Source organism: Momordica charantia (genome assembly GCF_013281855.1).
Source record: "Momordica charantia cultivar OHB3-1 chromosome 4 unlocalized genomic scaffold, Mcharantia_2.0 BLBB01000004.1, whole genome shotgun sequence".
NCBI lineage: Eukaryota > Viridiplantae > Streptophyta > Magnoliopsida > Cucurbitales > Cucurbitaceae > Momordica > Momordica charantia.
In genome coordinates, this window is record NW_028275162.1 from 29,278,597 (window position 1) to 29,293,591 (window position 14,995).

General features: G+C 39.1%; 2 protein-coding genes across 3 annotated transcripts; one reads left to right on the plus strand and one right to left on the minus strand.

The window, feature by feature from the left end:
- The first annotated feature begins 158 nt into the window (after nucleotides 1–158).
- On the plus strand, nucleotides 159–4,455 carry LOC111006658 (peptidase M50B-like protein). Its single transcript, XM_022278694.2, has 10 exons — nucleotides 159–525; nucleotides 1,286–1,381; nucleotides 1,957–2,041; nucleotides 2,835–2,956; nucleotides 3,078–3,102; nucleotides 3,196–3,279; nucleotides 3,376–3,405; nucleotides 3,501–3,606; nucleotides 3,740–3,804; nucleotides 4,218–4,455. The coding sequence occupies exons 1-9, from the start codon at nucleotides 436–438 to the stop codon at nucleotides 3,801–3,803; spliced, it is 702 nt and encodes a 233-aa protein (XP_022134386.1). The 5' UTR covers nucleotides 159–435; the 3' UTR covers nucleotide 3,804; nucleotides 4,218–4,455.
- Nucleotides 4,246–10,209, minus strand: LOC111006377 (putative metal-nicotianamine transporter YSL7). Of its 2 annotated transcripts, XM_088122659.1 has the most exons (7): nucleotides 9,480–10,209; nucleotides 7,512–7,669; nucleotides 7,308–7,405; nucleotides 6,477–6,611; nucleotides 6,207–6,396; nucleotides 4,978–6,109; nucleotides 4,246–4,384 (listed from the first exon to the last, which is right to left on the minus strand). In XM_088122659.1, the coding sequence occupies exons 1-6, from the start codon at nucleotides 9,892–9,894 to the stop codon at nucleotides 5,012–5,014; spliced, it is 2,094 nt and encodes a 697-aa protein (XP_087978785.1). In that variant the 5' UTR covers nucleotides 9,895–10,209; the 3' UTR covers nucleotides 4,246–4,384; nucleotides 4,978–5,011. The 2 variants fall into 2 exon arrangements, with proteins under 2 accessions (XP_087978785.1, XP_022133970.1); XM_022278278.2 differs by lacking the exon at nucleotides 4,246–4,384 and having other exon boundaries at nucleotides 4,758–6,109; nucleotides 9,480–10,208.
- Between the last annotated feature and the right edge of the window lie 4,786 nt (nucleotides 10,210–14,995).

The following is a 14,995-nucleotide window of genomic DNA, read 5'->3' on the forward strand; positions in this document are numbered from 1 at the left end:
ATTTATGAGCCGGCCATTGATGAATTATTTCACGAAATCCAAATTGATGATAATGAAGAACCGATCATTTCAAAATGAAGAGAATGATTCGTTCTAGAATTGGCTGCGTCTTGGTGGTTAAACCACTTTTGATCTGTAGAGTAGAAAAAGACAAAAATTCTGCAAAGTTCGGATTGACCAATCACCGAGTCTTCCGCCAGGCAACTTCGAATTTCCAAAATAAATCTTTGTCCATTTGTTAGAAATTTCTTTCTGGTTCTCACGCGATTGGCCCATGACATTTCAACGATGTTCCAGTAGAAAGTGGAGCCCAACATTTCTCTTTCTCCCTCTGCAGTTTTGAATCGTCTCTTTGCCAGAGGAGATCGAGCATTTGTCTTGTGGAACCTGAGAGTTTCTGTTTAATCGAGCAGAAGGCAAAGAGATTGGAAGAGAATGCCGAATTGGGAGTTGAGGAACTGCTGTCAACGTGATCAGGTTGCGTTCTTAGTTATGATTGGGGTGTTCACCGTCGTCATCCTCGCGGTAAGCTTCTTTAGACTGTTTCTACTGCGTTTCCTCAGTTTCGAGCTTCTTTTAGGCTTTAAATTTGTATGTTTCTCGGAAGTAGGAAACAGGATGAAATTTAGAACGATTTTTAAGTTCGTGCTGGATTCTGAGAAGTTAACTGTCTAAGCAGACTTAGGTTTTCGTTATCTATGAGATCCATGATGGCTCTTCCTTGTTTATTCGCAAATTACGATTAATGTTTCTCCCCGACCTTAAATCTTCATGAACGCTATTTATTTTCATCTTAAACACCATGGTAGAATATATAGGTAGTTAACTATTTGAAGAGTTAAAATTGGTGGTGGAGAGAGTGGGAGATCTTAAATCTACATTACATCTCTATCTGTATCCACAGTCTTCTTAGCCAACCGCCGACGGATCCAAACAATAGACTTGAACTGAGTGTAGATATTCAATTTCTGAAGAACTCAGTTTCATTCACGTTTTCTCGTAGTCTTTGTTAGACAAGTTCTAACTTCTCAAACAACTTTCTTTTTTTTTTTTCCTATTTTTTAATGAAACTAGACATCTGACTTAGTGAAAGAACCTAGGAACTTGGTCGGAATTCCTTGGTGTGTTAATACCAGTACCTTATGGTTTCTGATAAGAAAAAGTGAAGATGTTTTCTCGAGTTTACTTGAGGTGGACTCCTTATTTTGTATGAGCTGGGCGACCTTTATTCTCACCCTTTTTATTTGCTTGACGAATATTGATTTTTTCCCTCTGATTATGACAGCTATGGAGGACATTTATAATCACTCCTTTCAAGCTCATTACTGTTTTCCTGCACGAAGCAAGCCATGCAATAGCTTGCAAGCTTACCTGTGGTGATGTATAAGCTTTTTCTTCATTTCTATATGCTGTGGCAATTGAAAAGATATGTATCTGGTGTTCTTTCTCAATAAGATTCTTCTGCTGCCACTAGATGTAGGATATGAATCTGCTATCAGGACCATTGAGATATCCGTGCATTCCAATCTTCTTTTATCTTCTTTCTGTCTTTACTTGCGTCTGTAGTTGTTTGGCTTCTTTGAGGATGCGTGGTCTCACATTATCCCTATTTTAGATATTCTCTCTATCTTCTCCTATACTAGTTATCTTGACCCAGTTTAGCAATTTCCACTAAAAATTAATTCATGCCATCTTCTTACCTTGTAGAAGACATCTTCGCTACTGAATTGTATAATATTTTCATTGCTATGAGACAGTTATCTATACATCTAAAGCTGAATAATCATCCATTCCATTAATTAACCAGGTGTGGATATCTTGGTTGTTCATGAAACCATTAAATGGTGATCTGGTTTTAAGTTCAATTTTTGAAGTCATTATGCTATCTCTTTAGAGATTTCCATGGTTTGGGATAAATGCTCCTAGAGGAAGTTGACGTAACCAGTTTATATGCAGGTGGAAGGAATCCAGGTTCATGCAAATGAGGGAGGGGTCACTCAAACACGTGGTGGTGCATATTGGTTGATTTTGCCTGCAGGATGTAATTCTCTTATTCCACTTCCTTCTATTCCCTGATAAGCAATGAGATCAGCAGCGGATCATGTTTAGAACTCGAGTGTCTAATATATATATAGAAAAATTCAACTGTGTGCATGTTCATCCATTCTGCAGTATAGAGATGGGCATACATATGCTAACAATCTAAATTGCTTTTAGAACTCACGAAAGTCACTACAAGTTAGTCACTATGCCATTTGCTCCTACCACCTTCCCATCCTTGATGAATGAGGGTTTCAAGTCCATACTTAAATAAGATTATTTTTGTTTTCTTTGACAACTACTTCTGTACAATCGTAATATGAAAATAAATAAATCAATAATTGAATGTACTGGTTTAAATGCTCCGTAAATTGTAACATGTCTTTGTGATGTAGAAAGTCAAAGCTATCGAGAGTCAAAGTCCACTAAGTTATATTACTAGTTTTCTGGCGAGATTACTCACTTAGTTTTTAACATCTCCCAGCTATGGAGCATGTATGGTTCAAATATAGAAATGCAACCTCTTCCTCCATATCTTACCTTTGAGCTTGAACTACGACCCATTCTGGTCGAGTTGTTTGGGAGTCTCAGAACACTCAGTTCCTTAACTTGTCTCAATTAGTGGAGTGGATTATTTGGTTAGGTCGCTTGAAAATATGTTTCACAATTATAATTGTATCTATAGAAAAGTGTTATCATATATTTATCCAATTGAGTTCGTGTTATTTCTTCCATTGTAAATTTATTTTCTTGGAACTGCTTCCCATTTTGTTTATTCTTTCACTTCAATCTAGATCTTGGATCATCATTTTGGGGAATGGCTATGATTCTCGCATCAACTAATCTTCTCACTGCAAGAATTGCAGCTGGCTGTTTGGGTTTGGCTCTTCTAATTGTACTCTTCATTGCAAAAAATGTAAGTAAAAGAATGAGCGAGACATACTTTTACATCATCTTCTGATATTACCGTCCAGTTTCACCATTATCAATTTCTATTAAATTTCAATTTCTAATTTTCTATGTCATCCTTTTTACAGTGGACGCTTAGAGGACTCTGTGTTGGTAAGTTCCCATGATATTTTCGTAGGAATTAAAGTTTATACAGCACCACTTTAGTTGCTCTTGATATTGACATTCACCTGCTGTATATCTCAGGATTTATTATTTTCCTTGCGGTTATTTGGGTCCTGCAGGAAACAACTACAGTTCGCATACTTCGTTATGTCATTCTTTTCATTGGTATATATTTTTCCTGTAATAGCTGTTCTTCGAACTACGTATTTTTTCCTCACTAGATTAAGAAGGGTTTCTCACATCTATTTTTATGATTTGCAGGTGTGATGAACAGTTTGTTCTCGGTTTACGGTATATCATAATCTCTCTATAAATATGATAACATTACTAGAAACCCAGATTGTTATTGCAAAAGAATCATATGGTTTACCCTATAACTCGTGCAGATATATATGATGACTTGATTTCACGAAGAGTCAACTCGAGCGATGCTGAGAAGTTCGCAGAACTGTGTCCATGCCCTTGTAATGGAATTGGATGGGGCGTCATTTGGTAACATGTCAATCTTTGAAACGTTTTTATTTTTGATAATATTATCCTGAAGGGCTGAAATGTAATGATGTTCATGGTTGCATATCAATTCTCTATCCATCCATCTTCTAACTTGAATGATCATTTTTTGCAGGGGAATGATATCATTTATCTTCTTATGTGCATCTATCTATCTCGGTCTCGTCATCCTATCTTAAGGTACATCAACTTCTTCATCAGCCTATTGATTTCGACTCTCTTGGATTGTGATTTTAACATTCAATGACTGTTTATATTCATATCTCAGTTCCAAGAAATGTTATACCTAGTTAAAACCAAAATTTTATACGTTAGATGCGGAACCACGAACAAATGGAAATATCAATTAGGGATGAAAATTCAGTATGCTAGTTTAAACTAGGTATTTTAGATAAGAAATCATTCAGTTAATTGTAGCTTATTGGTTGTTATCGGAGGAGTAATTATGTGGACCAAAATTATCAGGTTAAGATACTGTGGCTGGTAATGCTATTTTCAGGCTAATATCTCATTATTTAATTAGCGTTAATGAACTTCAAAATTTCAAACAAGAAAATTGACCATTTAAATCTCTGCTTCGATTGCATTTTCAGGTTCAAAATGTGTATTGATTCGTGGTTGAAAATTTAGATTGCTCACGCGTTCTTATTGGCTGGCTTGGCGTATGAGCAAGAATTTACACTTCTCCCTTTTGCGTACTTTGGAGAAGGCCCTTTTGTTCTAACCATGCTGACTTCCGGCCTTGATTTTTACATATTTTCTGTACAAAATTGAACTATCATATTCTTTATTCCATTTGAGATATATATATTCAAAATTTTAATTACTGCATGCATCTGTTGTGCAAATTTAGACATTTTTTGATATATTATCATTATAGTTCCTATGATTTGACCTTAATTTTAATTTAGATTTTATAATTGAAAAAGTTTCATTATAATAGTCCTTGGAGACTTTTTTTTTCTTTTTAAGAAAATAATCACTTTATTCGTTGCTTTCAATTGTATATATAACTAGTAAATATAAATTTATCTTTACTGACGAAATGTTGAGTATATTTTCTTCCCTATTAAATACTAAAAACATATATTTTATCTTTTATCTATGAATTTTGAGCAGAGCAGACGCATTGATTTGACCAGAAAACAACTATTTATAAATATTTTGACAACATGCGTAAGAGTTCATGCATAATATACGACAGTGACAGTTGAATCACAACTAACTAGACATCAAGGAGATTTTATCTCAAAAAAAAAAAAAAAAAAACTAGACATCAAAAGGAGCTGGTTGAGTCCCTTGTGTACTGTGAAGCTTATAATATAAACACACTAAATATATTTAGAATATTACCTTCTGTTGTGGCTGCGAACAAAAGCTTCATGAATCATGATGCTAAGAAATTATCAACCTTAATGTTTGTGGCCCTCGATAGAAACTTCATGCAAATAGGAGGCTTAACTCCAGCCAGAGCCAGGATGGAGCTGGGCAATGTCCATATTCCATCGCCACATATCAGACCCGACGCCACCGCAGGTCCGAAAGCTTCAGCCTTGGCCTTGTTTATCTTCTCCCACACAAACAATATCAGGCTTCCGAGGCACATGTCGATGGCGAAATACGAGCCTATGTAGAACGGAATCGCCATTGCCATTGGTATTGGAATGTACCGACTGACCTTCTTCCCTGATAAGTCTCTTATCACATTGATAACAATGGCTGCTGCAAAGAACACATAGCATAAGGTGAGGCAGTTCTTTGGGAGACTAGAGAAGCCCTCGACCCCGAGAAGAGCCATGTTTCGGTATACAGCTGCATAAGGCGCTGGATATTCACTCCCAGGCTGGCCAAGGTCATCAAATGCCTTGTAGAATAGCCAAAACACACAGGGAGATATGACACATCCCATTGCAGTGCCTATCACTTGGCTCACAAACATGGAACGTGGTGAAGCTAGTGTCATGTATCCGGTCTTGAAATCCTGCATCAAATCCGATGCCGTCGAGACGATGTTCATCATCACTCCGCAAGCTACTAAGCCTGCCACGACTCCTCCATGTGTACTGCCAGCCCACGCCCCAATCGTGAAGATGGCAAACTTTCCATAGGTAGACGCAAGGGACCAATCACTCAGCCCACAGCCATAAGCGTTGCAGAAAGCTAGTGCCGGTGCAATCACATAGATGACCAATATGTAATACCATTTCAGCTGTGGAAACATGTGCGGCAAAGTGGCTATCGCTATGGCTGCAATCGCAACATAGCCTCCGATGGCAAACCACGAGGGAATCTGATCTTTGAGGAAGATTTGAGTCCTTCGTTTGTCATCAAATGATATGTCGGAGGCCGAAGAAGGGGAAGCATCAGAGACCGGGATCACATCTTTCTTCCTCAGCTGATGGTACAAACCTGATAGAGTTTTTGCCACCACCTTAACAAAGTTGTAAATCCCATCACCCAGAATCAAGGCAATGGCGATAAACACCTGAACCCACAAAGAGAATTACATGGAGAGAATAAATATTGGAATCGTAAGAGCTTTCAGAATGAAATTCAAGGGAGCTGAAGGGATTTTTTTTGACCTTGTAGCCTTGAAGGCCATGAAAGCTGGAAGGCTTCAGATCAGCACTGAACCAATCTCCTTTTCTAGTCTCGATGAGAGGCCACATTATACCCCACGAAAGAATTCCTCCAAGCAATATAGATATGTTAACGATGTACGGACAAATCATTCCTGCCCCAACATATGTTGCAGAGAAATCGAAGAAAAATCTGCAGCAAGAAATGTGGGTTTTTTTAAATTAAAGCTGAGGAAACACTGGATAACTGATAGCAAGGGATATAAGAAGTACTTGTATTCGTAAGCTTTGAGGCCAAATGTAGGGAAATTGACAAATCCACAATCATCTCCGGCAGTGAAGAACCATTGGAAGAAGCCCCACAAGAAGCTGAAAGAGAAGAACTTCCCAAGCGTTCTCACTTGCTTCCTATGATACAGAATGCATCAAAATTACAAACAATACAATATATTTGATTGAAAAAAAAAAAGACTTGCCTCCACACCTATTAGTAAGGGAAATTTTTTTCATTTCTAAATAATTTCTTAATACTTTCAAGACGTGACATCTCAGAAGCATAGATACAACACGACAAGAACACGTTTATTAAAATATATCACTTTATTTTAATTATATATCATTTTTATACCAGGAAAAAAACTCAAAGCTAATAATCTTATGCATTTTTATGCTTAGAAAATGAGTTTGATATATTTTACTCTAAAAAATTTATTACTTTATCATATTTTACTATTTATGTCTATTTCTTATTCTTAACAAGTGTTGAATCCATATTCACTTTGTACCGTGTGACATATAACTATTAAGCTAATAAGTGTCGGAGTCTCTAACAATTGTCCGATACGAACACATTACCCAAACTAAAGTGTTTCTCCTTCTTGGCCTAACATCATTCTTAAATAATGTTAGTGTGGTGAAAAATAAATGGAAGAAATATTCATACTACCATAGTATTGAAAATTTTTCAATGACCGAGAGTTCTCGCTTATGATGTGTTAAATAAATTTTTAATGGCTTGAACATATTAGTAAGATTCAACTTTTTATGTATTTAAACCATGGAATATGCTGAAGAATACAAAATTTTTAGTGTAGAGAGTCTAACGTGGCTAGTTTGGCTCCTCGAGGAGTGTGGAAACTGTTGATAAGATGTGCTGTGGCAGTACCACTTGGGTAGGTCAATTTGAAATCTATGATCATTATCTGAGAAAACCAACCACAAGAATTAAGAAAGTTGAAAAATCAGAGCACGACACGTCGTTCGTGCCTTAATAATGTAAAGTCTCTTTAAAAACTTGATGAATATTACCTTCCGTAGAGGCACGACCGAGAAGAGGCCGAGAAAGCTGACGATGAAAAGAAAACCAATAATCCATCCTAATGAAGGGTTCTTGAAGTCATTCACATCTCCGGCCGATTGCTTGCTAATGCGCTCACTCAGTCCAAATAGATAGCTCCCAAAACCTCCTGTTGCATCAAATACATATATATCAACATTCTTTATAACATCAAATACAAAATAACCATTTTTATCCATTTCCTTTAAAGAATAATATTTTATTATACACTAGTAAGAATTTCTACTGACTTTCTGAACTAAAAAGATTTAACAGAATTCATAGTATTAAATACAATAGAATAGACTAGTACTACTCCCCAGTGTGTCAAAGCAAGTATTTTTCATACTCTTTTCAAGATTCTATGTTCGATAAACAGTCAAAACATTTGCAATGTGATCTGTTTGGTATGTTGACTATTTTCCTTTTAGAAGAATAAAAAAGAGAAACAGAACCTTATTTTTCTAAAAGCCTCATTTTGCGGCTGGATATTCAATACTTTACTCATCATGGCCAACTTGAAGATTCTTGAGAGAAAAAAATCCAGAGAATCTTCTGTCACGCTCACGCAAGCAAATTATATATTATTTTATATGGTTTCAAGTCTATCCTTATCATTCCATTTATATAGAATAGAACAAAACACTAAATTTGTTTTTTTAATGGTTTCTGCCCCATCCACTTGAGGGCTGTTTAGATATATTTTCTACCAATTTTCTTTCAAACTCTTTTTATGTTATTCTCTTTTATTTTTAATTTTTAAAATTCATATTTTTTATTTATTCTTCTATATAATTAATATGCAACACATTAAATCAAGTAATGTCTAAAACATTGACATAAACAAGAAAAATACTGTTTTTGTTTTCTATTTTTTTGACATAAAAGTTATGTCAATAAACAAGATTATCTCACTTTCTTTCGATTTAATATTTAAAGTTTCAAGTTAATCCTTTTAATTAAAGTTATTGGAGAGAATATTGTTAAAATTGTGGTCAATATCGTATCAATATTTCAATTTCCACTCCATTATGTTTTAAAAATAGGATTTATTATTACTGGTCTCGGCATTTTTTAATAGTATTATGAATTTTTTTTGTCCAGTCAAAGTCAAAATGACTACTTTTTTGTTCAATGGCCCATCCACACTCATTATAAAATTTTGAAAGAGAATCAGATTTTTTCCAATATCCTAAAATTATTGTGTTAACGTTTGCTTCTATTAAAAAATATTATTATTTTAATCTAAAATATTCTCAAATGAATTAAGATCCCGTTTGGTTATCTATTTTTAAAAGTTAAGTTTAGAAAAAATACACCCATCGTCGTTATATAGGCATCTAAACATTTTCAAAATCTAAGTTAAATTTTAAAAGTCAAACAAAAATAATTTTTTAATTTTTATTTTTATTTTTGAAATTGATTAAAAATTTAAATATATTTTCCAGAAACATGAAAATTTCAACAAAAATAAAAAACTAAAAGGAAAATGGACATCAAACCGTCCCAAAAGGCTAAATTACAAAAATAAAAAAATAAACAAAACGAAGTATAAGAATTATCCTAATCTAACAACAAAATCGGTAGAAAAATCCAAATAAAAGGTATCAACATGATCATGATAATGGTCATAAAATAGGCTTTTGATGTTTTTTTTTTTCTTTCCCTTTTTCCTGATGCAAATCTTCAACATTTAAAAAAAATATATCTAATCGATTAGTATGGTAATGATTTAATAAGATGAAATTAAAATCACTAAAAAAAACTTTCCTGAAATTTATTTAAAAATTAGGAAAATGATTATCAAACGATCTTACATGTTGAGGTTTTCAGCGATGAAAATTCGTAGTTGCAAAGCGATCTTCGTTGAAGTTTTCCGAAATCGAAACCCTAACAAGTAATTATAAAAAGGAAAGTTGAGGTAAAATCAAGGCGCTTACCGCTGAAGGCGAGGCCGGAGGAAGCGACAACACAAGTCTGAATCACGGTGTTCTCCTGGCGGGTGAAGGGCTGCTTAAGAAATCCAGATTTCTCGAGAAATTTGGTCCAGGTCTTGACGAAGAAGAAGCCAAGAAGTCCGGCGGAGACATTGAGCGAAGGAATAACACCGGTGGTCAAGTTGAGCTTCATCACGATGAAACTGAACATCACGCTCAGCCCAAAGCTCACTAGAAACGCTCTCGCCGTCAGCTGGTTCGGCCACGACGGCACCTCTTGCGCTTCGAAATTCCTCTCCACAGACATCGATTCTTCGGCCATTAATCCCTCTCCTCTAACTGATCTCTTACTCTTCTGATTCGGATCCATCTCGCTCAGCTTCTCATCCATATCGCCTTCCCTTCCGGTCCGATCCATCTGAGAATGTAAGAGAAGAACGCGGATCTCGCACTGGCTGTGGCTGTAGGTATTTATGAAGATTCTGCCGCCATTTCCTTGATTTTTGGTAATTTGACAGCCTGTAGTGGGAGTGGAAAAATGGGAAGTGATTTGTGAATCAGAGAGCGACGACCAATTTTTGTGACGAAAACGATCGCCAGGAATGCGTTGATTTGAAATTGAATGTGAACGCGGACGCCAAACCAGCGATTCTGGAAATTTTTATTTGGAATTTTAAATTTGCGTTTAAGAAAATTGGTGTATTCAAATTCCAAGTTGTCGTTTCCAATTCACTCATCTTTTGATATGGGAAAGGATTAATTAGGGGGCGTTTATTATTATTATAATACAAAGGGCATTTATTTATTTACTTAGTGAAACTTCCAAATATTTATTTATTTATTTATTTATTAGCGTCAACCAAATTTTTATTTTATCCACTAAAATATATAATTCTCAAAACTTGCCTGCCGAAGAAACCGTACGGTTTTTTATTTCTGAAACAGAAGGCGAGAATGAAATTACGGAGACACACTTTCCTTTCCATTTTCCATTTTTGTTTTAATTACCGTTGGGTTTATTTTATAATTAATTTAATCATTTCCTAACAACAATAAACTGTGGGTATTTTCTTTTATAGATAATATTACACTGGTTGGATTTTATAGTATTAGTGGATATTTTAGGTTCGACTCAAATTTTTTAATCACTTGCTATGAATCTAATATGGAAATTATCTTTTTTAATTATGGGATAGGTTTGGACTCAACTAAAAATAGGGATGAAGTAAGCTCCGCTTCATCGCACAATCACAAAATACTTTTTTTTTAATTCAACTAATGTATAGAGTGAGAAATTGAATATTCGACCTCAAGAGACATTTTATCTAGTATACTATGTTCGAATTAACTCATGAGATATTATTAGTGATTTAATTATTTAGTAGGTGAATACTTGGTTGAATTTAATGAGATAATAACATATTTTAAGTCGCTTCAAAGTAGTTAAACTCCGAGACTTATTTCTGTTTTTAATAGTTATATGATGTGAACCTAATATGAGAATCACAATCTTTCATTGTAGGTGGGTTTGATTGGAGAAGGCTGAGTCTTAGTTTGACTAAGAATAGAGTAGGAATAGAAAGTTGTTCCTCTAAGTTCAATTTTTGGATGGAGATAGGCAATGGTTTCTCACTATAACATTGACTCTCTCCCCACTTTGATTGTGAAGTTTTTAATTAATATTAATATGCCTGTTAACTCTTTTATTTATATGTTACTAATAAAAATTACTCAATGTTTTATAAAATAATCTTTATATATTATTAAATTAGTTGTTTGTCTTTGTTTATAAAATAATTTAAAGTTTCTCAAAAAATATATTGGAGAATTCTCCTTGTTGGAGGACGAAACCTATCATTGGTTCTGAAAATTAAAGAATGGGGTAAAAACACGATTTAAAATTCAGGTAAAGATGATAATTATGATTTCTTAGAAAGTCAAACTCTAATCATACGAAAATTTGGTCCCTCTACTCTCAATCAAGAAACGATTTAGTCCTTGAACTGTGTTTGGGGGAAAGAATACCCTGGACACGTGGAGGACAGCCATTGGTGCTCCAAGGTGACCATGAGTCATGCCCCAGCTCGGACCGCCGAGATCACCACCACTAACGTTGACAGATACTAAGTATGAGGGCCGAGGTGAACCTGGTGTAACCGTCGGTCCCGAGATTACCAGGTGTAACCGACGGTCCCGAGATTACCGGGTGTAACCGTCGCGAGATTAGCGGGACTACCACCCATAAGTAGAGGACTTCACTCCACGATCAGGTACGATGATTTCTGACCTCGAACTAAACTGGGAATCCGACCTATACTGACTTGATCGTCGGAGTGCTCACCTTTTTGTGCAGGTCCGCCCAAGTATTCAGATCGGTCCGGAGGCCGAGTTCGAGCTGCAATCTGAAATACACTGTTGTGCATATCCTTGCATAAACATTTGGCGCCGTCTGTGGGGAAGACAATCTAAGTCATCCCAATTCTTTTAAATCAACACGCGAGCGAAAATGGTTCAACCAGCAAACTCGACCAATACGGCAGATCGAAGGACTCTAGCTGCCAGCGATGCCCACCAGAGGGAGGTCGGAGCAGCAGTGGTAGAGGGGCAAGGTCACGACGGCCTAGCAACAGAACCCCTCCGCAGGTCGGCACGAATCACCGCGCCTGTCCTACCACCTACGCACCCAAGGACATCCAAGGCCACCCGTGGCCGAGGTGGGACCTCTAAGAAGGGCGCCCGGGGTCCAGCCCCGGCTCCAACAAGTGAGAACTTTGACGCATTCCAGAGAGAAATGGAGGCAATGCGCACACATATGCGGTCCATGGAGGAAATTTATAACGAGATGATACTAGCTGCAGGCACAGGATCCCGATCTGAAAATCGAATGACGCGCATTGACATACGTGAGCAAAGGGGTTCCCACCTCGGCCCAGTCGAGGAGGAACATCCCGAAGACAACGAGAGCGAGGGACACACTCGCCGGAGGGGAGACCTCCGTGAGCATCTCAACAGAAAGAGAGGCTCATCTCTCCGAAAAAGACAGTCACCATCCCACTCACACCGGAGCTCCAACCAGCAGGCTGAATCCTCTCACAACCCAGCAACTCCCGCAGGGGTGATCACAAGGGCGGAGTTCGACCAGCTGAGGGGCAAGCTCGACGCTCAGGTGGAGGCCTTAAAGGCCAAATGTGAGCAGAAAGAAGGTCCACTGAACGATGGCGACTTGGGAGAATCGCCCTTCACCTCGGACGTTTTGGAAGCACCGATCCCTCCGAAGTTCAAAGCTCCTACCGTGAAACCTTATGATGGGTCGAAGGACCCCAAGGATTATGTTGAGGTCTTTGAAGGCCTCATGGATTTCCAAGCGGCATCAGACGAAATCAAATGCCGCGCCTTTCAGATCGCGCTTACTGGCAGCGCGCGATTGTGGTATCGGAGACTGCCAGCCAGGTCGATCTCGACCTACTCTCAGCTGAGAAGGGAGTTCCTCGCCCAGTTCTCTTCTCGGCATTATGACAAAAAGACAGCGACCCATCTCGCCACCATCAGACAGAAGGAGGGTGAGACGCTGCGAGAATATGTCACCAGATTCCAGGAGGAGCAATTGAAGGTCGCACACTGCTCCGATGACTCGGCCATGTGCTATTTTCTCACCGGTCTAGCCGACGAAGCCCTCACGGTGAAACTTGGAGAGGAGGCCCCGACCACCTTCGTCGAGGTGCTTTAGAAGGCGAAGAAAGTCATCGATGGACAGGAGCTCCTCCGAACCAAAACCGGCCGACCAGAACGAAAGATCGGCCGGGGCAGAGGTGGAAAAGATATAGAAAAGGCAAATCCCAAGTCCAAGGACAAGGGATCCTTTTCCAGCGGCCGAGCTGAGTATCGAAGGGCGGAGAACGGACCTACTAGGAGCCGACCTTACGAACGCTTCACCCCGACCACGATTCCAATATCCGAGATCCTAACGAACATCGAGGAATCTGGAATGGAAAAACTACTCAAGCGTCCTGAGAAGCTTCGGGGAGCCCCGGAGAGGCGCAGCAAGGACAAGTATTGTCGCTTCCATCGGGAGCACGGCCACAACACGTCGGACTGCTGGGAGTTGAAGCACCAAATTGAGGATCTAATTCAAGATGGCTACTTCAAGAAATTTGTGGGAAAGCCCAGGACCAGCTCGGCAGAGAAAAAGGAAGAGCGGAAGCGTTCAAGGACACCGCATCGGCGCACTGACCGACCTGCGGTCATCAATACCATTTTCGGAGGGCCAAGCGGGGGTCAGTCCGGACATAAAAGAAAGGAGTTAGCTCGTGCAGTCAGGCGCGAGGTGTGCATCATCAGGGAGCAGAGGCCGACCTGCCCAATCACCTTCGACAGTACAGACTTAGAGGAGGTCCACCTGCCCCACAATGATGCACTTGTGATCGCTCCCTTGATTGATCATGTGGTGGTCAGGAGGGTGCTGGTAGACGGAGGCGCATCTGCTAACATCATGTCCTTACCGACCTACCTCGCTCTGGGATGGATGAGGTCGCAATTGGCGAAAAGCCCGACACCGCTGGTTGGGTTCTCTGGAGAATCGGTCATCCCAGAGGGTTGCATCGACTTGCCGGTCACACTTGGGCAGGACCAAACTCAGGTCACCCAAATGGCCGAGTTCGTGGTAATTGACGGTAGATCGGCCTATAACTCCATCTTTGGGAGACCCATCATCCACTCATTTCGGGCCATTCCCTCGACACTTCATCAAGTTTTGAAGTATTCCACCCCCAATGGCGTGGGCACGGTCCGAGGAGAACAGACCGCTTCGAGGGAGTGTTATGCCTCCGCACTCAAAGGTTCATCGGTCTGCGCCCTCGAAACTCTCGCCGGTAGGGATGGGACGCTCGAGTTCGAGGCCGACCTGCCGAGGAGGGAGTTTGCCGCACCCACTGAGGAGCTCGAGCTTGTTCCTCTGCTTAGTCTCGAGAAGCAAGTAAGCATAGGAACCAAGCTGGGGGCCACCGACAGAGAGGAGCTAATCCACTTCCTCAGATCCAATTTGGATGTCTTTGCGTGGTCCCATGAGGACATGCCTGGCATTGACCCGAAAATTATGACGCATCGCCTCAGCATAGGTCCGTCATTCCGACCTGTAAAGCAAAAAAAGAAGACCTATAAACAAGGAGCGGAGTGATGTAATTGTTGAGGAAGTTAGCAAACTTTTGAAAGCTGAATACATAAGAGAAATTTCGTATCCCGAGTGGCTCTCCAATGTTGTATTAGTTAAAAAATCTAACGAAAAGTGGAGAATGTGCGTAGATTTTACGAACTTAAATAAGGCATGCCCGAAAGATTGCTTCCCACTGCCGAGGATTGATCAGCTCGTGGACGCCACAGCCGGGCACGAACTGCTCACCTTCATGGATGCCTACTCTGGGTACAACCAAATCAAGATGCATGTCCCAGATAAAGATCATATCGCATTCATAACAGACCAAGGTCTGTACTGTTACAAGGTCATGCCCTTCGGTTTAAAGAAC